We start from the raw sequence: 23,896 nt of genomic DNA, 5'->3' as shown, positions 1-23,896 counted from the left end.
CCCAGGATTCGTGGTCATGACATATGCTTGCCTTGTGCCTGGCCATGGCACTTATACTCCAAGGCTGCCCCATAAGGAATCTCTGAACCCAGGTGGATGGTAGAGGGAAACCCACGCTGCTGTCGGGGTCTGGAGGTTGTGGCCCAGCAAGTCCTTGCTCCCCAGCTTGCCAGGTGTGTGATATGGGACTTTGCCACCTCACCTTTTCATCCAACACTTTTCCCTCATGTAAAATGAAGGCAATGAAAGTGACTTTGCAACTGTCAATAGCAGGGTGCAAAAAAAAACAAAAAACAAAAAACAAAAAAAAAAACAAAAAAAAACAAAAACCTGAAAGGAGTGGGAAAGAGACAATGTTTCAAAGAAATTAATTTTCTAAGTGAAGGAGGAGTTCTAGGCTGGAGAAAGATTCTATCAAAAGGTGTTGGTCCTTTTGCCCTGGCCAGCTGCCAATTCCTTTTCTCATCATTATGTGAATAAAAGTTGAACATAGATGAAGTCTCAGCTTGAATAGTAACTCTGTTGGGAGGAAAAGGAGCAAAACCCAGAGAAGTCTGCTGCCATTTATTCACTCCCTGCTCCATACGAGTGCTTGACTTTCCATACCTCATTTACTTCTACAACTCTGTATTGTTGTCCCTGGTCTACAAGCGTTGAGTCCGAGGCCCTGAAAGGCCTAGCAACTTGCCCAAGGTGACAAGAATGAGGTTGATCTGACATTCAGATCTGGTCTGTTTGATAAGAGCCTGTGATTTTCCTATCACATGGTGTCTATTAAAACTGCTTCGTGATGCCTCATTATTTGTCTCCCAGGGGTGCTGTTGGGGAAAAAGAAGAGGTTGGGCTTAATATACAAGGCTGGTTTGGGGTCCAGTGGAAGGGACTCAAAGATGTGGCTAGTGGGGGGAAATTTGGGTGGAGTTGGGGGGACCTCGGAGTCAGGTGAGCCTCGTCATCAGAGGTCCAGGAGGGGGCTGATCCTTGCTAGGACATGTTGAACTCATCTGTGATTTGGGAGAGGAGTGAGGACTGCGGGAGCATGAGGGGCCAGGAATGGCCTCTGTAGATGAGTCACCCCATTATCTGGTCTCAGGGGTACAAGTTCCTTGTCTCCTGGAATCTCTGACTTGGAGAATTCTGGTTGAATCCTTCCCCTTCTTTGAGGTCATCTGTCCTCGGCTTAAATGGTTCTAGTGACCGAATCTTCCTTCCCTCATGAGACAAGATCGTGACCATGTTGGTGCATGGATCTGGCTAGAGGATCCACAGTGCTTACAGCTCATGAGGCCATGTATGAGTTACTCAAGTTCTCCAGGCTTTGTGTAGTGGCAAAATGAAGATAAAACAATGCCCGTCAGAAGGTTGTTGTGAAGATGAAATGAGACGGTGGATATAAAGTGCTCATCTCAGTGGTTGACATGGAGTCAGTGCCCACCTTACATTGGCTAGTGCCAGTGTCATCCTTGTCCCTGTCCTCATGAGCTCTTCCTGAGGTGCGTCATCCCATCACCCAACAGAGCTGGTTGTGAATGTGTTCTTCCAATCTCTCTGAAATTGGCCTCCTTACATATATCCTTGGATCTAGTTTTTCCTTCTAGAGCAGAGCAGAGCAGAGAAAATAGCAAAATCCATAGGGAAACTCCCTCGGGCTTTAAAATTAGATCCTCAGGCATATTCTTGAGCAAGCCATATAACCACATTCATCCATGCAGCAAGTATTTTTGAACATTGACTGAGAGCCAGGCACTGTTACTGGCACCTGAGTGTCAGTGACAAACAGCAGAGCCTGAGCCTGCTGCCTAGCCATGAACAATCCATTCTGCACGTCACCATGGCCTTTGGAAGAACTGCAGCTGGGTGGATGGGTAGTAGAGGCACAAGAAGAGGCAGCTGGTGCCTCTTTCAGTTTTAAATCTGGGTAAGTAAGCCCACCTAAGGGAGTGGATATGAGGATGGCACAAAATACTGTTTATAAAATGTGTCACATCACTCATGCCTGTGACAGGAACCCAAACTAAACTGGCTCAGGCCCAGAGGGAACTAATTGGCTCACATAACTGGAACATAACTCAGCTGAATCCACCTGTCTGTTTTCTCTGTCTCTCAGCTCTGCCTTGCTTTGTGTTGGCTTCTTGCACAGGCTCGCTCTCCCCGGTGGAGGCAAGATGGCCCCAGCAGCTCAAGGTGACACTGTTCTTGCTCAGAGTCCCCAGCACAGACTTCTCCTTCCAGTAGTTCTAGAAAAGTTCCAGGCCTGAATCTCATTTACTTGTGTAAGGTTGCATACCCTCAGAGTTTTTCAACCAGGGGCAATATTTTGCCCTCAGGGGACATTTGATGGTATCTGAAGGTATTTCTGGTTGTCACAGCTCAGAGGTGCTACCAGCATCTGGTAGAGGCCAAGAAGGCTGCTAAACACCCTGCAGTGCACAGGACAGCCCCCACCACAAAGAAATTTTGGCCTCCAAATATAACTATTCCCAGATTGAGAAACCCTGGTGAATAACATTCTAAATTTAATTTAAAATTACTGTATTATGTGCCCATTCCTGGAGTCACAGTGGGGTGGGGGCGTGACCATGATGAGCCCCCACACAGAGTTAAGGGCAGGAGTGTTTCTTGGAGGAAATCCAAGGGACTCCCACCAGAAGAAGGATGATGGGTATTGAACAAGCAGTAACAACCAGCCTCCTAAACATCATGCCAGGCAAATAGCAGGTTCTCAAAGTGTTTTCTCCTCTTTTTCTACTTCAATATTTTAAAATGTGTCTTTACTTTATAGAAGTGGGAATGAACATTAGCTCTCTAGGTGCCTGCTGGAGGAGTCTGAAATGCACATGGCAAGCACATACTAGGCTTGAACAACAGAAATTTCTTCTCTCACAGTTGGGGAGGCTTCAAGTCCAAGATCAAGATGGCAATGGGGTTGGTTGCTCCTGAGTCCATTCTCTTTGGCTTGCAGGTGGCTCTCTTTGTACTATGTCCTCACACGACCGTTTTGCCTAGGCAGGAGCATGCCTGGTATCTGTTCTTCTTGTAAGGACCCCTATCCCATTGGATTAGGGCCCCACCCTTATGACCTCACCTAACCATAGTTACCTCCTTGAATGCCCAATCTCCAAATACAGTCATGTTGGAGGTTAGAGCTTCAACAGAGGAATTGGCACATAATTCAGTCCATAATAGAATATATACACTGGTTCCTGAACCATCTCTTTCAGGCTGGAATTATCTTAGGAAAGCGAGTTCCCCAGAAGCAGAGCCTGCAAGGGAGCTTGGGATGCACATGTTTTGTTGAGGGAGGGCTCTTCAGGAGTTCCCTTGAAGGTGATTGAAGCAGAAGAGAGAAAAGGGGAAGAGAGCCAAGCCAGGCTGTGCTCTCAAACCCAGGCTGGCTTTGCGCAGGCATCTGGAGCATGAATTATACCCAGGAGCTGTCCCATCTGGGGCACATTCTCCTCCCACCACTATCCAGTCATTGGCTGCAGGCTGCTCTGGAGGAGGGGACCACCTTTTGGAGAAGGGCCAACCAGGAGCCTTGAGCAGCCACATGGACAAAGCAGGGGTTGGGGGAGAGCTGAGGGACAGAGAGGCACCCACCAGGATTCCTGATACTCCACCTCCATTCTACTAGCCTTGAAGCCTTGCCAAGCACTGTGAACCTTGCCATGCCAAGGACTGGGAGAAGGAAGCCCGTCCTGGGGTTCAAGGCAGACTATAAGGCATGGTACACGTGGGCTTCAGGAAGGCAGAGTTTCAAAATCTGAAACAGAGTCAGCCAACCCTAAACTCGTAGCAACTTTGGTACAAGTTGTTTCTGTACCATCTGTTTGTCTGATTATGGACACGACCTGTTTGGGGTTACAGATGCATGAGCTAGAAATGACAGTTATAAGTCAATAAATAGTCACTCCTGCCCCACACTGCCCGCCGCACATCTGTTAGAACCAAATACTGGCCTTCACTGGGCTCACGTAGGACTTTCTGTTTCCCTCTGTCACATCACTTTGCATTTTGTGCTGTTACCACTTAATTATGTTTCTGTCTCTTCCCTGCAAGAGCAGTTCCTTGATGCAAGAGCCACGTGTATACATGAGCCCTAGAACCTGGTGCAGAGGCTTGTACATGCTAGGCAAGCAATAAGGGTTGTTGGATAGATGGAAGGACGGACGGAGGAATGCTTCATATGTGAGGGTTTTTCTACTATAACTTCCCAAAGTGGCCACTTTTCTTTTGCTTACATACTTTCATTCACTCTTGCATTTATTTTCCCAATAAATATTTATCAAGCACATGCTATATGCCAAGCACTCAGGGGTGAACAAAGTGAATAAAGTCCCTAAGGTAACAGCTCTCCAGGCAGAGGGAGCAGCAGCTGCAAAGGCCCTGGGGGATGAACAGGCTCATCTTTGGAGGTAAGACAGGATGTCAGTGTGGCTGGGGCCAAGTCAATAAATAGAAGATGAGGTAGAGAAGTCACAGAGATTAGATGCAGAGGGCCTTATAGGGCAGGGTTGGGACTTTGGCTTTTCTCTGAGTAAGAGGGGAGTTACTGGAGTGTTTTAAGAACTAGCCTGACTTACAGTTTGAAAGGCTTGCTGTAAAAAAAAAAAAGAAAGGCTTGTTGTTAGTGCATCTGGGGAGGCTGGTTGGGAGCATCTTGCAATCATCCAGGTAAGGTGACCTGATTTGCACCAGGTTTGTAACAAGGCATAGTGAGAGGTAGTGAGAATTTTATGAGTTTGGGACATATTTTGGAAGTAGATAAAGCAAGCTTTACTGTTGTATTATATGTGGGGAGTGAGGGAGAGAAATAAAAAATAATGCTAACATTTTTGGCCTGAGAAACTACTAGGATTGTGGTGTGTTGTTGTTGCTGTTTTGGTTTTTGTTTTGTCTTTGCTTTTGCTTTTGTTTTGAAGTAGGGAAGACTTTAAGGGGAATAGGGTTTTTTTTGGGGGGGGGGAAGAGGAGCAATATTAGGAACTCAGTTTTAGGTATATTAACTGTGAATTGTCTGTCAGACCTCCTAGTGACAATGTGAAGTAAGCAGTTAGCTATACGGGTCTAGCACTCAGAGGGGAGTGAAGAACTTGGATGTAAGTTTAGATGTCATAGTACATAGGTGACACTTGAAGCCAGAAAACAAGATCACCTAGGAAGTGTATAGAGGCCAAAGGAATAGGCTTAAGGGCTGAGACCAGGAGCACCCCCAACATTGAGAGGGTTGGGAAGATGATAAGGAGGCTGGTAGGAGCAGACCCACCTGAGTGAGGGCTGGAAAGCATGTGAAGGAAGGAATGGCGATCACCTGTGTTCAACGCTGCTGAGAAATGAAGATAAAGCCTGAGCTCTGGTTGGTGGGTTTAGCAACGTGACCTCTGGCTACCTGACAGGAGCTGCTTCAGAGGCACAGTGGGAGAGACAACCTCTGGAGTGGATTTAAGCGAGAAGAATAGCTCAAGACAATGAGCATAGATGAGTGTAGTTTTCTTCTAAGATGGCAGCTACAATAGCACGTTAATGAGATGTTCCAGCAGAAAGGGAAAAATTGGTAGCCAGGAGCAAGAGAGGAAACTTGCTGAAGCAAAGCAATGTTCTTGTGCAGGTGAGAGGGGGTGGTTGGGCCTCAGAGTGGAGCAGGGACAGTACGTCCATAGGAACATGAGGGCAAACAGCTTATGCGTACAGAACCAGGTAGGTCATTCCAGGTAAAGGGAACACATGACATCCTCTCTAGATTGCTTCTACTTTCTCAGTGGAGTACAGAGCGAGGTCATCAACTGAGAAGGAGGATAAGGGGGCTTGAGGAGAGAGATGTGTGAAATAGTCCTATGGATGAGCAGGAGACTGCATGAACCAGGGAACCACAGAATGGCTGCTAGGAGTCCCAAAAGCCCACTTGAGACTGGGGTTCATGAACTTGAAGTTGACACCAGTTAACATAATTGTGGATTGTTCTTCAGCCACATGCTCTGTGGTGCATGTGTGAGGTAGGTCAGGATGTAAGCAGGGTTGGAGGTTGCCAAGCACATATAATGAGGGCAAGTGGGTCAGTGGGTCAAGGAGTTGAGGGGGTATGGCTGTTTCAAATGATGGATCATGGAATTCTGGCCGGGTAAGCAGGAATGGATGGACATGAGGAGGGTGAGGATTGGGGGAACAAGGTATGATCCTGGTTTATAGGCCAAGTAGCCTAAAGAATTGTTGGAAGGGTGGGTGGTGGCAGCCCTATCTCCAGAGGTTTCCCATTCCACTAGGCCTTTACAAAAGTACTTTCTAAACCCAAACTGAAATAGTATTCCCTGCATCTTTCACCATTTGGTCCTGTGCATGGAGCTTAAGCAGGACCCAGTGGAAGCTCTCACATCTTCCTTGAGCCTTCTCTGGTCTGGGCTCAGCGTGCCGAGTCCCTTGGCCGGCCATTCCTTCAGGTGACAAGCTCTCCATTCTCCTCATCACCTGATCACTCTTCATCGTATTTGGCCCCTTCTGCCGAGAGCTGATGATCTCCTGGACCACACCAGAAGATTTTGCCCTATAGGAAGGCTCAGGACAATGCATCAGGTGTCCCAGGTCGGCTTCTCAGGGGTCGCTGGAGTTCTGAGCTCAGGAATGGCACGGCCCTGGTCTCCCTTGTTTCTGTTGCTGTGTTCATCTCTGGGGAGGAATGGAAACACAACCATTAAAATCTCTGTGTCTGAACCCCAGTGAGTCAGCTTTGCAAATTATTTGCAAGTAAGGTTTCCATCCTCACTGGGACACTGTCAGGCTGGGGGTTATTTTGGGAAGGAATATATTAATAGGATGAACTCACTTAGAGGGCGTGCAGCCTTGTTTGCAAATGTTTCAAGTCAGACCAGAATATGACTTTAATATTATCTACATCACACAAAATAGACCATCACGTCCAGTGCAAGAGCTCAGGCTAAAGCACTTGGTGGCATCCTTGACTCCTCTTTCCCTCCACTTCTGTCCAATCCATCTGTAAATTCCATCAACTGCCTTCAAAGCACCCCAGGATTTGACCACGTCTCACTACCTCCACTGCTACCATCCTGGTCCTTATCACTATCAGTACTTGCATGATCCATTGCCAACGCTTCCCAGCTGGTCTCCCGTATCCACATTTACTTCTACAGCCCATGGTCAACATAGAAGACTGCATGATCTTGTTAATATAAGATTTCAGTCAGGTCCATCCCATCCCTCTCCTTAGAATCTTCCAGGGGTTACCCATCTCTCTCCAGGTGGGAACCCAGGTTGTCATGGTACCTCATACAAGACCCTCATGAGCTCTCCTGCCAGTCTCTCCACTTTCCTTCTACTACTTGCTCTCCTCTCCTCCTCTGCCGCCAGCTCTGCTGGCCTCACTGGCACACCTGAAAATAGCCCGCATCTGACTCTTGTACCTCCCTGCCAAGATTGCTGCTCCCCGATATTCATAGGGCTCATCTACATTCCTTCTTCAAGTCTGTGCTTAGATGTCACCTTCCCAGATGTCTCCCTGCATAAACTTCCACCCATTCCCTGCATTAGTTTTCTCTACAGCATTTGTCACCATCTGACATGCTACATATGTTTTATTTTTACTTGTTTATTGAGAAGAACATAAGAGCAGGGACTTCGCCATTGTCACAGCTATATGCCAGACCCTAGGATGGTGTTCTCAGCACTCAGTCCACACCCAAATGTGTGTTGAGTGAATGAATGTAGATTATTAGAATGTAGAATGAATGAATGATTATTGAAAGAATGAATGGCTGTGAGTAAATATGGCAGCCACCATTGTGGATAGCTTAGTTTCAGGGCTCCAGTGATGTTAAATCTCCCATTTAAGAGTATGTAAACTTGACCAAGTTCTAGATCTGTTTCCTTTACGTGGGAAATGGGTAGCAAGATTACCTAATTCATAGTGTCTAGTGTCCAGTGAGTATAAAGCACTTAAAATAGTGCCTGGCATATAGCAAGGACCCAGTGTCTGTTAGCTATCACCATGAATTTTATTTTATTTCTTTTTTAGTTTATTGAGCCTCCAAATAAGTTCTAGGTGCCATCCTCAGCATTTTTCATAAATCATCTGATTCTTAGAGGAGCCTTACAAGGTAGACATTGTTATGTCCATTTTACAGGTATGGAAATCAAGGCTCAAAAAATGTAAGAAATCTGCCTGAAGTTGTTGAGTTAGCATGTAGCTGGGCTGTCCAAGTGGGAACAGTACTGGAGGTGGATTCAGGAGAACAACATTTTTCCTGCCAGCAGACCTAGAAGCTAAAGGAAGACTGAGAACAGGCCAGAGCTGGGACAACAAGGAGGAAGTCTGGCTTAACATGACTTGCCTCCTAGAATGTACTCCTTCATTTACACAACAGAGATATGGGGCACCTGTATGTGCCAGGAACTGGTTTAGTGGCTGGGGCTACAGTGATAAGACAAAATCTTTGCACACATGGAGCTTATACTCTTGTAGAGTGCATGCCAACATAAACACAAATAAATGTGGGCTAATAACCTGTGTTGTTGGGGCTATAAAGAAAAATAGAAAGGGGGTAGAGTTATGGGGGATGGGCCCTGCACTTGGAGGGAGTAACCACAATAGATAGTGTCAGAGGTGGCATTCGAATCACTTGAGTGAGCTGACACTCATACAATGAATAGAGGGGCTCCCAGGACATGGGTCATGAGGCACTCCCAAGAGATGGTGGGAAGGCTCATGAGCATGAAGACACAAGTATCAGATGGTGTGACAAAGGCCATTTCATGCAAGGTTTCATAGGCCTCAGTGAGGAGTTTATCCTCAGTGTAGTGGGAAGTCACCAGAAGGTTTTTCAGTTAAGGGGAAGTATGTCAGTGTTTGCTTTGAAAGGCTCTTCCGTGGACCATGAATTATACAGCAGCACAGGAGCCACCCAAGTCTCTTGCAGTTGTCAGAGCATGAGATGCTGGTCTGTACCACTGTGGCACTGTGGATTGGAAATGCAAGAAGTGTGTTGCTCTGAGATTTATTTTGGAAGCTGTGTAGGTATGACTCAGTGATTGATTGCACGTAGGTTGGAAGGAAAATAAGAGATGTAAGTATTATTTTATTCCCAGATTGTTGGTCTAAGCCACTAGAGAGTGGAGGCTTTATTTACTGAGATGGGGAAGACTGAGGAAAGAGGGGTTTGGATTCATTTGTTGGGGGTGGTTAGCAGTGGGAGCTCAAGAGTTCCAATTTAAATATGCATGACTGGAGATGCCTGCTGGACATGCAAGTGGAAATGTCTAGGAGGCAGTTGGACATGTAAGTCTGGGTTGAGATGAGTCACGGCCAGAGATATATTTGGGAATTGTTGCCAATTAAGGTAACAGGACTAGGTGAGATCACTCAGGGCGGAGAGTGTAGAGAGAGAGGAGGACAAACCAGCCTCAAGACTGGGGAGAAAACAGGAGAGGACAGGATCCCAGATGTCCCAAGAAGATTCTGTTTCCAGAAAGAGTGCACAGTCAACCATATCAGATGCTGCTGAGAGGCTGTACTGGGGGAGACAGCGTTGTCAGTTGTGTGTGTCAGAGTCTGTGTTCCTGATGATCTTCACAAAGAAGAGGAGTGCTAGCAATGATCTAATCAGAGTGGGACAAGGAAAGAAGGGGAGGTGAGCAGACCATATTCTTTAAGGAGTTTCGCTCTAAAAGGAAGCTGAGACAGGGACAGTGGCTGCAGAGGGAAGAGGGCCAAGACACAGTAGTTGTGGTCGTATGGGAATGATGGAGTAGAGGAGTGGATGCTCTCTGGTAGTGGATAGCCAGTGGCTCTTACCTTTCTGGGGCAGTTTTAGCCACTTGCCGGGGGCCCCCCCACCTTGTAACACCTCCACCTCATCCTCTGTGAATTGTCCAGTTCACAAAAGCTGCAGGATACAGGTGTAAAAGATGAAATGAGATAATTTATGTAAAAGCCATGCTCTTCCTCGACTCTTCTAAATGTCTCTTGCTGAGTCTGCATCAAGGATTGAGATTCTCTAGGGATGGACCCAAGAGTCTCTCTTCTTATGCGCTGTTAGTGGATCTGATGAGCAGCCAGCCTTGAGAATCACCAACCAATGCCAGCATTATTGCTACCAATATCACGATTATCTTTCTAGCGTCAAAGGTCCAATTTATCTGGAGCAGGGGCATAGGAGTCAAGGTGTAATTTCTGATCAAGTCCTTTATTTCTCTTTGTGGGTTATGAAACCTATTGTTTTGCTCAATATCCAAGAACCTTCTGAGTCTGGCCTCAACATTCTTCTCTTGCCTCCCCTCTCTCAACAACCTCTTCACAAACTTGACTTACACTGGACCCTACACCCACAGGGATGTGTGCTGTGAGGTCTCAAGGAGTAGAACTGGGGCCAGAGAGGAGCTACAGGGAGAACATTTTGGCTTGTGAGAAATCACTTTTTCACAGACAAGCTGCTACCATACCTGAGATGGAAGGCCAAAAGGCAGGGGCAGCACTGCTGGGGCCCATGAGCCAGGCCCACTTGGTGGAGGGGGGCAGGTTGCTGACACCACAGAGAAGGCTGGAGCCACAGAGCAGATGTACCTGCTGCAGTGGAAGCAGGGAGACAGGAGGGAGGTACCCAGCCTCTTTTCCCCAGGGGAGACTAACAGCAGGCCTCTCATTGGCCAATCCTACCAGAGAGCTGGGAAGCAAGGGAGTCTGGGAAATGTAGTTCCCTTTGAGACAGGAGAGCAGAGAAAGGATTCCCTGGATAGGCAGGCAATTGAGAGACACAGGTCCCACTTACACACTCTCAGCCTCAGTATCTTTACTCCTTTTTTATTTTTTTTCTTTTTTTTTAAATGTTTATTTATTTATGATAGTCACACACACAGAGAGAGAGAGAGGCAGAGACACAGGCAGAGGGAGAAGCAGGCTCCATGCACCGGGAGCCCGACGTGGGATACTCCTTTTTTAAATTTTTATTTGAGAGAGAGAGAGAGAGAGAACCAGCGGGGGCAGGGGAGAATCAGAGGGAGAGGGAGATCCAGACTCCCCACTGAGTAGGGAGCCTGATGCAGGACTCCATCCGAGGACCCTGGCATCATGACCAGAGCTGAAGGCAGATGCTTCACCAATTGAGCCTCCCAGGTGCCCCTCTTTACTTCTAAGTGACTTCTGTGTGACAGTTTATTTTTCTGTGTTCCTAACTAGATTTAAAACCCTGTGAGGATGAGGACAGAGATGACTTCCTCCCGATGGTAAAGCCATTGTGTAGCACTCACTAAATATTGGCTAAGTGGATTCGCTGGTGAAAGCTCTTGCTGTGAGAATGCAGGTCTGCCCACCACCACCCTGCTCTCTTCTTACTGCTGACATGTCAGTTCCTCAGAAGACTGAAGGGAAGGGCTGTGAACAGTGCACAGACTTGGGGCACCAGGATATTCGCACTATGCTTTGAGGTCTCACTAATAACAGAAATTAGTACCTTTAGGTTCATCTTATTGAAGCCTGACTCTGTGACCTTCTGCATCAAAATAAGGGAGGTCAGCCTAGATTGGAATTTCTATTTTAAGTCTTGGCTAAATCATAATTTTCCCCTCATCTTGACATCTACTTAAATTAATTTTTTGACAGTGATATTGTATTTATATTTTGAATAATTAATACATTTGTATGGTATAACTTTCAGAAGGACGAAATGAATGTAAAGTAGAAAGTTTCCATTGCATTTCTCTTCAGTCAGATCTCCTTCCTAGACACAATCTGTGATGCCACTTTTTTGTGTATCTCTTTCAAGGTTTGTGTCTGTCTTTGCATGCATGCATACATGTGCGTGCACACACACACACACACACACACTTCTTTATTGTACAAATTGTTGCATATTCTACATAAAGTCCTGTACCTTGCTCTTTTCATCTAACAATATATCTTGATCTTCCCATATCAGAATATAGAAAGCCACTTGTGCTTTACTGTGTGCATAATGTGCCTTCATATAGATGTATCATAATTTATTTAAATAGTCCTTTGCTAAAGGACACTTGGGTTGTTTACAGTTGTTCACCATTGAAAGTTGTTCACCAACACAGAAGATGTTGCAGTGAGCAGTCCTTGTACCATCATCACTGAGCTGTGAAAGTTGTTAGCTTTGGGATTCTCCAAGAAGATGTAGGAAGGGGGAAAAGTTTAATGGAAAGTTTGAGATATGTAAAAACTAGTGTGAAGAGCCCTGGCCTGGAATTTAAGGGCTCTAACTCCTAAAGGTAATAACAAAGTCCCTTTTAAGTCCCTAGGTTTTTTTTTTATTTAGAAAATAATTCAATATTTATGAACTCATTGAATTATTAGGGGAAAAATATCCTGTGGAGAAGCTATGATGTTTTTCTCCAGCTTCTTGACTCATTAGTTGTATAACAAAATAAATTTCCAATTTGTCTATATTCTGGTTAGCTTATCTATAAAATAGAGATAAAGTACCTACCTCATAGAATCATTTTGAGCAGCAAATGAGCTACTCATGTAAAGTGCTTAGAACAGGGTTTATCACATAGCAAGAGTTCAGTAAATGTGAGCTATTACGATTGTTTTGTAAATAAGGAAAGGAAAACACAATCAAGTACAGTCACCTAGCTCATAAAAGCTACAACTGGTGCAGGGACCCAGGTCTCCAGACCCCCAAACAGGTCACACTTCTCAACTATGACGTTTTGGGGATATGTTCACAGAATAGTGATAGTAATCCTGGCACAGAGCAGCTAATAGTATTATTGCCATAGGAATTTGGCTGACCATGTTCAAGGGGATTAGTTCAACCTCACAGATAGTGCTGTAGTTCATCAAATTGAAGAGGTCATCATTTATAAGAAGCATTGTTACATGAACTGCAGAGAAGGAAGGGAGGGAAGGAGGAAGGAAGGAAGGAAGGAAGGAAGGCAGGCAAGCAGGAAGGCAGGCAGGCAATAAGGAATTGATAATATACAGTAGTGCATCAGGGAATTTATAGATCATGACAGCACCTTTGAAAGTGATCTAATCAGCCCCAGTGGTGAACCCAGAGGGAGGAAGTGCCTTGCTCAGGGTCACACAGCCAAAGGTGGCAGTGGGAGCCCCTGGGGCTCTGGCCCCTGTTCCTGACCCTTAGGCCAGTGCTCTTCCCACTGTGCCTGAGTCTGGCTCTGCTGATCATTCTGAAGGGCCTTACCCCTGCTCCTGGGACGAGTGGGTTGACATCCTCATGGTGGGCCTCCTCATCAAACCACCCATTTTTTTTTTCTAGGAAGTACACTCTGCTGGTCAACAATGGGTTTGCGATTTCTGCTGCGTTGCTGATGGCCTGTTCTCTCCAGGCAGGAGCCTTTGAAATGCTCATTGTGGGACGCTTCATCATGGGCGTAGATGGAGGTGAGCCTTCACCATGGCTGGACAGGGGTGACAACACATTACTCAGGGGTGTTTTGAATTTGAGTGGAGTTCAGAGCTGTCACATGACTGGGCTTCCTCTAGTATGGAGTTACCAGGGACCAAAGATGCAAAAAAGTCTGCATAAAAGAGGCCAGTCCCATTAGATGGACCACTCATGGGGCTCTATCATACTAATTGAGAAACACTGAGTGGGAAAGACCCAAGTCAGTTCCATAACTTTTGCTTTGTCATCTTCACTATAAAATTCATATTCCAAGCTCATCTGTGGTTCCCAGGGAGTTTTTAATGATGGTTTTATTTCCTGTTTGGGCTTCTGGCTTATTTATTCTTTCATGTATTCACTGAGTATTCATTTTTGAAGCATCTGCTGTGCCTGGCATTCTTCTCCATGCTAGGGACACAGTGGTGAATGAAATCCCCCAGTCCCTACCCCTGCAGCTTACATTCCAGTGCATGGACAGATATATAACGAGACACATAAGGTAGGTGGGGGCAAGCCCTAGGAGAAAAATGAAGCAGGACAGGGGGATAGTGTGGACTATTTTAGATAGGCCAGTCAGGGAGGACTGCTCAGTGGAGGAAACATATGAGCAAAGACTGGAATGAACCAACAGTGAGAACCAAGTGAGTATCAGGGGGCTTGGGATTTTGGCCAAGAGAAGAGTGTATTGGCCCTGAGGTGGGAGTCATGGTTGGTACATTAAATCATGACTGGAGCTTGGTGAGCTGGGAGAGAGTGTTTGCAGATGAGGTTAAAGAGGGGCCGGTCATATCACGTAGGGCCTTGTAGGATTTGTGCTGAGGGCAATGGAAAGCCAGAGGAGGTTTGAGAGGAATGTGACATGAGTTGGTTTTGTGTTTCAATAGGATTCCTCCTGCTTCTGTGTAGAGAAGAATGTAGAGGAGGGCAGGAGTGAAATCAGGGAGCCAACTGTCCAGGGGAGATAGCCATGGCAGGGCAAGATGGCAGGGAGGTGCAGCCGGTTGCTGGCTGTGGGGTGTGAGAGAGCAGGAACCTCAAAATATATTGCTAAAATCAGCCAACCAACCAACCGACCTTGCTTTCTTTCTAAATACCACAAGTCTGTAAGGTATTACCTGTAGGCATTTGTGGAAAGAATGCAAGCTTTTGGATTAGAAATCCCTACCTTTGTGTCTGAGCTCTGCTGCTTGCCAGTGACTGACTTCTGACAAGTTGCTTAATGGCTCTGGGCCTTGGTTTCCCCATTTGTAAAATGGAAATAACAATACCTACTTTGAAGGGCTGTCATAAGGTTGACATGGTGATATATATATATATATATATATATATATATATATATATATATATATATATATATATATATAATCTGCCAAATGCAGTTGGAACCTGTGAGCTCATTAAAGGCTAATTCCCTTCCTTGCTGATTCCTGCACGATGAGAGTGGGCACCAGGCTTCGCCAGTGAGCTGTACAACAAGTGTACATCAGGGAGAGGTGAGCAGGAGAGTGGGTGCCTGAGGAAGGCAGGGGAAAAGACTTCCTGTCCCTTACCTGCTTGGATGGCAGGAAGTATTTCCAGATTAGTTATAACCAGACTCGGGGTAAAATTATTCCTCTGTCTTAGTATTCAAGTAGGAAGGAGTTAGCTATAGAAATGTTAATTTGTAAGAATAATGCTTAGAGTTTTCTTTTTAATAAATTTATTTTTTATTGGTGTTCAATTTGCCAACATATAGCATAACACCCAGTGCTCATCCCGTCAAGTGCCCACCTCAGTGCCCGTCACCCAGTCACCCCCACCCCCCGCCCACCTCCCCTTCCACCACCCCTAGTTCGTTTCCCAGAGTTAGGAGTCTTTCATGTTCTGTCTCCCTAATGCTTGGAGTTCATGTGGTGTTTTGTAATTAACCAGTCATGTTGGTGGTTTCCTCTGCTCTGATCTCCTGCTAATGCTGAAGGACTGTTATTTTGTCATTTTGCATCAAGGACACTGAGGCTTAGAAACATGGGACAGTAAAGTGGTTAAGGCTGAGGGCTGTACATTCTACAAGGACTGGGTTTTCCCACTCACCTGGCTTAATTTCATTACTTTGTATCAGTTAGATTTTGCTACATTAAAAAAAATAGCACCTGAAACATAATGGCTTAAAGCAATAACCTTTGTGTTGAGCTTATAGTTCTGTGAGCTGGTGGGACAGTTCTTTTTTTTTTTTTTTTTTTTTAAGGATTTTATTTACTTATTCATGAGAAACACAGAGAGAGGCAGAGAGAGGCAGAGACAGGAGAAGCAGGCCCCATGCAAGGAGCCTGATACGGAACTCGATCCCAGAACTCTGGGTTACTCCCCAAGCCAAAGGCAGACGCCCAGCCACTGAGCCACCGAGCTGTCCCTGGTGGGGCAGTTCTAACGTGGGCCAGCTCCACTGCTCTCTGCTGTGGTGGACTACAGAGCAGTTAGCAGTGGGGGTACTGCAGATGATCTCACTCACTTGTTTGGTTGTTGGCCACTGGGTTGGTCTCAGAGGATCCCAGCAGGGCCAGCTCATCTCTGCTCCCCGTGATCTCTCAGCCTGTGGTAGGGGGATTCTCAGAGTGCTGCAGAGTGCTGCAGAGTGCTAATGGGAGCGAGACTCCACAGGCAAGCACTTGCTGAGTCACTGCTCATGGCACATTTGTCAGTGTCCCACTAGCCAAGCCAAGTCCCATCCATGACCAGGGGCGTCATTGATGTCAGAAGAACCTAAGCCCCAGGGATGCAGACTCCAGGGGTGTGAACCCGTGGGGCCACACAGCAGCATTGTGTCTCGCTGTCTTAGCCTCTTTCCCTGACTTGGCAAAGGGGCTTAATCAGAAGGCCTCTCTGGTGGGGTATGCAACAATTAACTGATGGGAGGCATGTGTCAAGCACTTCGTACATTCCAGGCCTACAGTGCCTTCCCCCAATGCCAGGAATGGTGATGGGATCATTGCCATAATTGGTGCATTTATTTATTTATTTATTTATTTATTTATTTATTTATTTATTTATTTATTGTAAAACTCTATGAGTAATTATATTTTTTTAAATAAATTAATTTTTTATTGGTGTTCAATTTACCAACATACAGAATAACACCCAGTGCTCATCCCATCAAGTGTACCCCTCAGTGCCCGTCACCCATTCACCCCCACCCCCCACCCACCTCCCCTTCCACCACCCCTAGTTCTTTCCCAGAGTTAGGAGTCTTTATGTTCTGTCTCCCTTTCTGATATTTCCCACTCATTTCTTCTCCCTTCCCTTATATTCCCTTTCACTATTATTTATATTCCCCAAATGAATGAGAACATATAATGATTGTCCTTTTCCGATTGACTTACTTCACTCAGCATAATACCCTCCAGTTCCATCCACGTTGAAGCAAATGGGGGGTATTTGTCGTTTCTAATGGCTGAGTAATATTGCATTGTATACATGAACCACATCTTCTTTATCCATTCGACCTGCCCTACGACCCAGCAATTGCACTGTTGGGGATTTACCCCAAAGATTCAGATGCAATGGTGCTATTATTTTTATTCTCAGCTGATAAGGTACAGATCCTGGGTGTGGACGGAAATGCCTGGTTTCAGAGGCCCTGTCTGCTTAGAACAAAGGCTGGGGGAGATGCCCACCAGAGGTTCCCGAGGGCCTCCCTTTTGGGCAGGTTTATATTTTATCCATTAGCCTCTTTCCAGTTGTTTTGTCTCTCCACCTATTCTGGGGGAAGGTGACACTGCACAGAACGTTTCTCTCTGAGTTTCCTTTGTTAAAAATAAGCTGGAATTGAAGAGAGGTGCCATTTTTATAAAGGCCCATATTCAAGTCAGATGTCTGTTAGGACCCTTTTCTGATAAGTTTTTCAAAAAGAAACAGAGAAAAAAAGGGTAAAAACAAGGAGGGGAGAAAAAACCTGACTCCTCTGACTTCTGGCGCCTAGCCTATTGGAGGTAGACCAAGACATGCAGGTTTTGTGTCACTAATTCTCATCAAACCCTCTCAAAGCAGAGACAGGGACTTGCAGGCATTTAAAGTAAGGCCATTGGTCAGAAAGAAGGGAAAATTGCTGGCCAAGAGATGAACTGGCTGTCCTGCTTGTAATAAATAATTGAAAGCCAAGTAATAAGTCTGGAGGATTTTTGGAAGGCTATGCTGCTCAGGCTAGGTTTGTGGGCAGTATTTGGGACTATAGTAGAAACCCAGGACACCTTCCCCAAATGTCCTTCCTCTAAAAAGCTTGGCAAACAGATAAACACATTTTTACATTGAAACAACTTGATGCAGCATGGTGTGAGAGACAAAAAAAAATCCATGCAGATTATAAAGTCAAAGTAGAAGAGTACAGAGGTGTTTTGTGTTTGTGGAAGGTTGCATTGGACAGGTTCCTGCCAAGCCCTCCCAGGACCACACACTCCCCAGGTGCAAGTCCATGTCCACTGCACTAGGAGCTCTCTCATGGACAAGCTCATCTACCGAATTAGCTGGTCTCGGTGGACAGATTTGAGCAGGAGCATTTAGAGAAGCATCTGACGTGGAAAGAACATGAAATCAGGGTCAAGGATGTGACTTTAAGTTCTGGTTCTACCAGTGACTTGACAGGTGACTGTGGGACCACCATTTCACCTCTCTGGGCTGGTAATGTCATCTAGAAAGCAAGGAGGACTGGACTCTAGTAACTGAGGTCACTACCAGCTCTAAAAATCTGTCTTGGCTCCTTTTTGTACTCACCTTGGAGCTACTATCTTGAATATTCTCTTAAAGCTTCTGCACCTCACATGCCACACACAGCTGTATTGCTCACTCATTAAACATCACAGAATAGGTGATTGTGAAGTAAGCGTATAGGGCAGAAACACCCGCCCTCTCTCTGGTGGGGTCAGCTCATGTGTACCATACCCGAGGACCTCCCCGCCAGTTATGTCCCAGTATGGGCTCCCAGCAAGGGTGTGGGCTGCTCTTATAAACATATTATTTATTATTTACCATAATCCTGTCTAATGCCTCAAAGATGTTCACATCCTCACCTCTGGAACTAGCTTACATGGCAAAGGGACTTTGTAGATATGATTAAGTTAAGGACCTTAGGTGGCGAGTTTACCCTGGATTATCCAGGTGAGTCCCATAAAATCACAGGGGCCCTGATAGGTGAAAGAGGAAGGAGGAGTCAGAGCCAGAGAAAGGAGACATGAGGGTAGGAGCAGAGGCTGTAGTGATACAGAGGCAGGGAGGGACCATGAGCCAAGGGATGTAGGTGTCCCTGGAAGCTGGGAAAGGTGAGGAAGCAGACTTTCTCCTAGAGCCTCCAGAAGGATCACAGGCCTGCTGTCACCTTGATTTTAGCCCAAGTCCCATTTTAGACTTTGGACCCCCAGAACTGTGTGATAATGAGTTTATTTTGTTTTACATCACTAAGTTTGTGGCAGTTTGTTACAGTTGCAGTAGGAAACTAGCAAAAACACTAATAATATTTATCATTACTGATTTGAGTCCAATTTTAACCTGACAAAGAGCATGTGAGGTGCTCAGAAGGGTGGATTCTGGCCTCAGCCCTGCTGCTTACCAGCTGGGTGACCTTAGACAGATTTCTTTACCCCTCTGAGCTTCCATTTCCTCACAAGTACAGTACAGATAGCAACAAAGCTACCTGACAATGTTCAGATACTATATAGGGGTGTGTCTCTGTGTGTGTGTCTGAGTCTGTGTGTATATGTATGTGTATCCATGTGTGTATGTGTGTCTGAGTATCTGTGTCTATGTATATTATGTGTGTGTGAAAAGAAAAAAATTAAAATATGCAATTAAAATAGCATGTGAATCAGGAAGGCAATAAGAGAAGTTGGTGTATATTAAATTCTTTGCGTTGTCCAGGAAATACTAAAAGTACTAATTTATATTAGATTTCACTAAAACACGGATTCATGAAATGATTTCTGGAGCAATTATTAAAAGAAGAGAAAATAACATAGAAAAATCAAATGACTTAAAAATACTTAATCCAGAAGAAGGCAAGAGAAGAGAGAAAACAATATATTCCAACTAAATTGAATTTAAATAAAGACTTAAAAAACAGAATATAGAAGAGTGCCACATAGAATAGCAAATGGTAGGATGTTATATTTAAACACAAGAATATCCATAAATAGACTTAATACTCCAATTAAAAGGTAAAAATGGTTGCCTTGGATATAGCTTAGATATAAAGATATAGGAAGATTAAAAATAAAATCATAGGAAAAACCTATGCTCATAAATCCAGTACTGCAACACTGATTACAGACTAAGTAGATTTTTTTTATTCATGAAAGACACAGAAAGAGAGGCAGAGACACAGGCAGAGGGGGAAGCAGGCTCCCTGTGGCAAGCCTGATTTAGGACTCGATCCCAGGACCCTGGGATCGTGTCCTGAGCTAAAGGCAGATGCTCAACCACTCAGCCACCCAGGTGCCCCTAGACTAAGTAGATCTTAAGGCAAGAAGGAGGTCTGGAGACATAAGAGAGATTTCATGATGATGAAACTTTCAGTTCTAAAGTTGACATGAACATCATATAAAGTATCAAAATGTGTAAACTGAAAATGAGTATGAATTAAAAATTAGCCAAACTAAAATGAGAAATACCGTTTCAGTAACTGATAGAACAAGTGGACAAAAACATCAGTCGTAGAAGGTTTGAGGGACACAATGAACAAATATGAGCTAATTAATATATGCGGAACATAAACCTCCAGGTGTAAAACACGCATTCCTTTTCAGCATTCATGGGCCATTTATAAAAACTGATCATATGATGAACCATAAAGCAAGTCTCAACACAGTTCAAAGGATTAAAATTAGGCTGTGTTCCATGACCACAATAGAATTATGTCAGAAGCTAATTACAAAAAAAAGGAAAATTCTCATATATTTGGATATTAAGATGTAAGTGGCATGTACACTAAAGATTGTGTACTTCTGAGTAATCAGAGGGACAAAAAGAAGTCATGATAGAAATTTTAAAATAGTTTGGATTAAATGGTAGTGAAAATACTACTTAAGACATATCCAGACTTGTGGAATACAGCTAGTTAAAGCCATGTTCTGGGTAAAATTTATAACCTCAAATGCAAATATATAAAACAGGAAAGGCTAAAAATCAATGACCTAAGTTTCCATCTCAAGAAGTTAGAAAGGAGATTTTCATTTGAGAGGATCAGCAAGGCCAAAGTTAAGTTATATAAGAGAGCTTTGGTGATAGCAGGCAGGCTGGCAGTGACCTTTGGGAAGAAGGGGGAGGATGAAGATTCTGAGTAAGCACAGGATGGGGGGCTTCTGGGGTGCTGGCAGTGCAGGTTGATTCTTGCCCTGGGTGGGGTTTGCACAGATGAGAGGCATTTGTGTGCATTTGTGGTGATTCACCAGACTCCATTGTGCAATTTAAGGATGTGTGTCATATTTTAATTTTCAAAAGTTAAGACTTATATTTAGTCAAATGCTTTGGACTGGACTCAATTTTTTTCTGCACCACAGTAGGAAAATGCACATATCCAGTTGTCCCTAAAGTGTTTCCTTCAGCATCTCTGATTTCCCCAGAGAATATTTTCTGAGGTCCTTTCTGCTTTCAACAGCTGAAAGCTGCTGCTCAAATTGGACTCTAGGAGGAATTGGAAAGCTAAGCTAGCCCCATGTGAGGGAGTGTGCCCCTGACTGCTCCTCGAGTACCATCAGGCCATGCAGCCTGAAGAGGGAGAAGGCATTCTGGAAGCTATGGCAGGCTCAGTACATTGGAACTGTTGTTGATGTTTTAGATAAGAGCCAGAGGCACACTGCCCTCTGCTCACTTCTCGGAGTCTCTGCCCCCATCCAGCTGGCCACTGGGGCCTGTTTCCATGGACTACAGTTGTAACCAAGGACCAGCCTGCTGGGGTGTGCAAGTCCCAATCACTGGTGCCCCACCACTGGGCCTTTCTGCAGCCTGGATTAAATAAATAATAGTATGGTGACAGTGTCATGGGGACTCATTCAGTACATGTCAATTAACGCCTGTCCTGGGACTGGCACTGCACTCTCACCATCACTACCACTACCACCTTCACCACCATCACCATCATCACTACCATCACCACTACCACCACCTCTACTACCATCACCTTCACCATCATTATCACCATCATCATCACCACCAATACCAATACCACCTCTACCACCCTCACCACCATTACCACCACCACCACCACCATCACCATCTCTACCATCACCATCATCATCATCACCGCCACTACCAGTACCACAATAACCATCATCATTACCACCAACCACCACCGTCATCACCATCTCCTCCATCACCAACACCACCACCACCTTCACCTCCACCATCACCATCATCATCCATTTCTGCTTCTCTGAAATTTACCTCCAAGCCCCACCTTATGGATGAAATGATACAGGGCATGTGAAAGCATCAGCAGTCTGTACAGAATGCTGGGAGTGGTGTTGTGGCTACACTGTTGTTCTTGTCAGAGCACGGCAGGAGGGGCTCTGACCAGTCTTCCTTGAGGACGATGGTCCTCTCCTTGACCAGAGTGCTCCTCCCTCAGAGAAGGCAGCCCTCTCAGCCACCATGTTTCCTTCACAGGCATCTCGCTCAGCGTGCTCCCCATGTACCTGAATGAGATCTCACCCAAGGAGATCCGTGGCGCTCTGGGGCAGGTGACTGCCATCTTCATCTGCATCGGTGTGTTCACCGGGCAGCTGCTGGGCCTGCCTGAGCTGCTGGGGAAGGTAAGCGTGGCTCACTGACCCACTGCGACCCTTCTCATTGTATACCATCCTCTCGGCTCCCCGGGTCCCTTCCAGGACCAAGGGTATTTGGAGGTGAGTCCTGCCTCCAAATACTCATCCCTGTGTCTCAGAATTCCTGAGCACTCAGGTCCTTCACTTATTATTGGAGGAAAGTTGTGAGTTCCTTTGATTGTGTTTGATTTTGGGGAGTTATTTTTTTAGAACATAAAGAATACATAACAAATTCAAACCTTATGGAATGTTCAGATCCACCTACCCAATAGCTGTTGTCAACAGCCCAATTTGTATTGATCCCGGCTTTCTTCTTTGCGTATACAAACCTATATAAACATCTATAGTTTTTTTTTTTTTAATGGAATCATGCCATGAACATTGTTCTGCAGCTTGCTGTTTTCATTTACTACAGCCCAGGAATCTTTCCAAGATGTTCTGTTCCTTTGCCTCAGTGTTTTTTTCCTAAGTAAATATGTGATTGAGTGATCTGCTTGTTTTGGAAGCAGGAGGGCCTGACTTTTGAATCCTAGTTCAACAGTTGATTTGCTGTGTAGCCAAGGAAGAAAGCCTCACCCAGGTTGGGGTGGGGAGGGCGGGATCAAAGAAGACTTCCCAAAAGAGGTGGCCTCTAAATGGAGCTCTGCAGGTGAGCAAGAGTTAGGCAGGTGACAATGGAGTTTGGAGAGAAGATATTGCAGAGAAAGGGATAATGGAAGGAAAGGCCTGAGATGAGGACTGGCCCTGCCAGGATTCAAGTACCTTGAGGACTGAGGGGAGAACCTGTGTGGGGAGTGTGAGAGGCGAGGTGCCTGTTTGCTGAGCCCCAGTAGGCTTCATCCCGGGGAACTAGGGAGCCCAGTGGCCCTTGAGCAGGGGAGTGACGTGGCCAGGTCCAAGTTAGGAGGCGGCTCTGGGGGTGGGGATGGTGTGGACTGCAGTGGGAAGGGTAGGAAGGGAGGAGGGGAGGACCCAGCAGAGACCGGAGAGAGGGACAGAGGTGGTGGCCCTGGGGAGAGGGGATGGGGATGGAGTCCACAGACTTGCTGCCACCAGGATGAGGGAAGAACAGCATGGCCTTCCCACGTACACTGGAGGATCCAGAGGGAGGGAGGAGATGGACCACTGGTGATGGTGGGATGCCCACTGCCCACCACGGCCTGGTGCTTGAACAGAGGACACCTGGCAAACCCTGTGAGCAGCACCCCTGTGGGGGGAGGCTGGCGGTAGGAGCAGACATGACAGTGCACAGTGCTTATTTTTTATGCCATCCAAATCCTCACAGCTACTCTGTGAGCAGCTCCCCTCCGCAGCTGTGGAAGTGGGAGCTGAGGGAGGTGAGGTATAGAATTGACTCATAAAAACATGGAGCTGAAACCAGGACCCGGGTCTGTCTGCTTGCAGACCCACGTAGGGGCATGTCTTACACAGCTAAGAACAGGGCACGCTGTGTTCTTGGGGAGTGTGAGCAGGATTCTGACACTGATTCTGATGTGCGGCTTCTTTCCCCACATCTGATGCTCTGATACCGGCTGGGTGTCCTCTAATTCAGCTCAATTCTGACATCATCTACCTGGACACAGTGTCAGACCCCACGGGGTAAGGGCTCAGTCCCACAAGACTGTCCCCACTTCAGATGCCAATTGCAAGTCCAGGTTGTCACCTGCGCTGCTGACTGGCTATAAATCAGTGGTTCCTACCACCTTCTCCTTGGGTCCGGTTATCTGGTTAGAACAG

At 45.8% G+C, this 23,896-nt stretch overlaps 1 protein-coding gene across 5 annotated transcripts in view; it reads left to right on the top strand.

Moving 5' to 3' along the window:
- The window catches only part of SLC2A9 (solute carrier family 2 member 9), a 223,565-nt gene that overhangs the window by 69,008 nt on the left and 130,661 nt on the right, over nucleotides 1-23,896 (top strand). For all 5 annotated transcript variants that reach the window (XM_055326806.1, XM_055326804.1, XM_055326805.1 and 2 more), the window contains 2 exons: nucleotides 13,248-13,372; nucleotides 22,002-22,147. In XM_055326806.1, the coding sequence (XP_055182781.1) occupies nucleotides 13,248-13,372; nucleotides 22,002-22,147 (271 nt within the window). The remainder of the gene's footprint in view (nucleotides 1-13,247; nucleotides 13,373-22,001; nucleotides 22,148-23,896) is intronic.

This window comes from Nyctereutes procyonoides, unplaced genomic scaffold (genome assembly GCF_905146905.1).
Source record: "Nyctereutes procyonoides isolate TBG_1078 unplaced genomic scaffold, NYPRO_anot_genome, whole genome shotgun sequence".
Lineage (NCBI taxonomy): Eukaryota > Metazoa > Chordata > Mammalia > Carnivora > Canidae > Nyctereutes > Nyctereutes procyonoides.
This window is presented reverse-complemented; position numbering and strand designations above follow the sequence as displayed.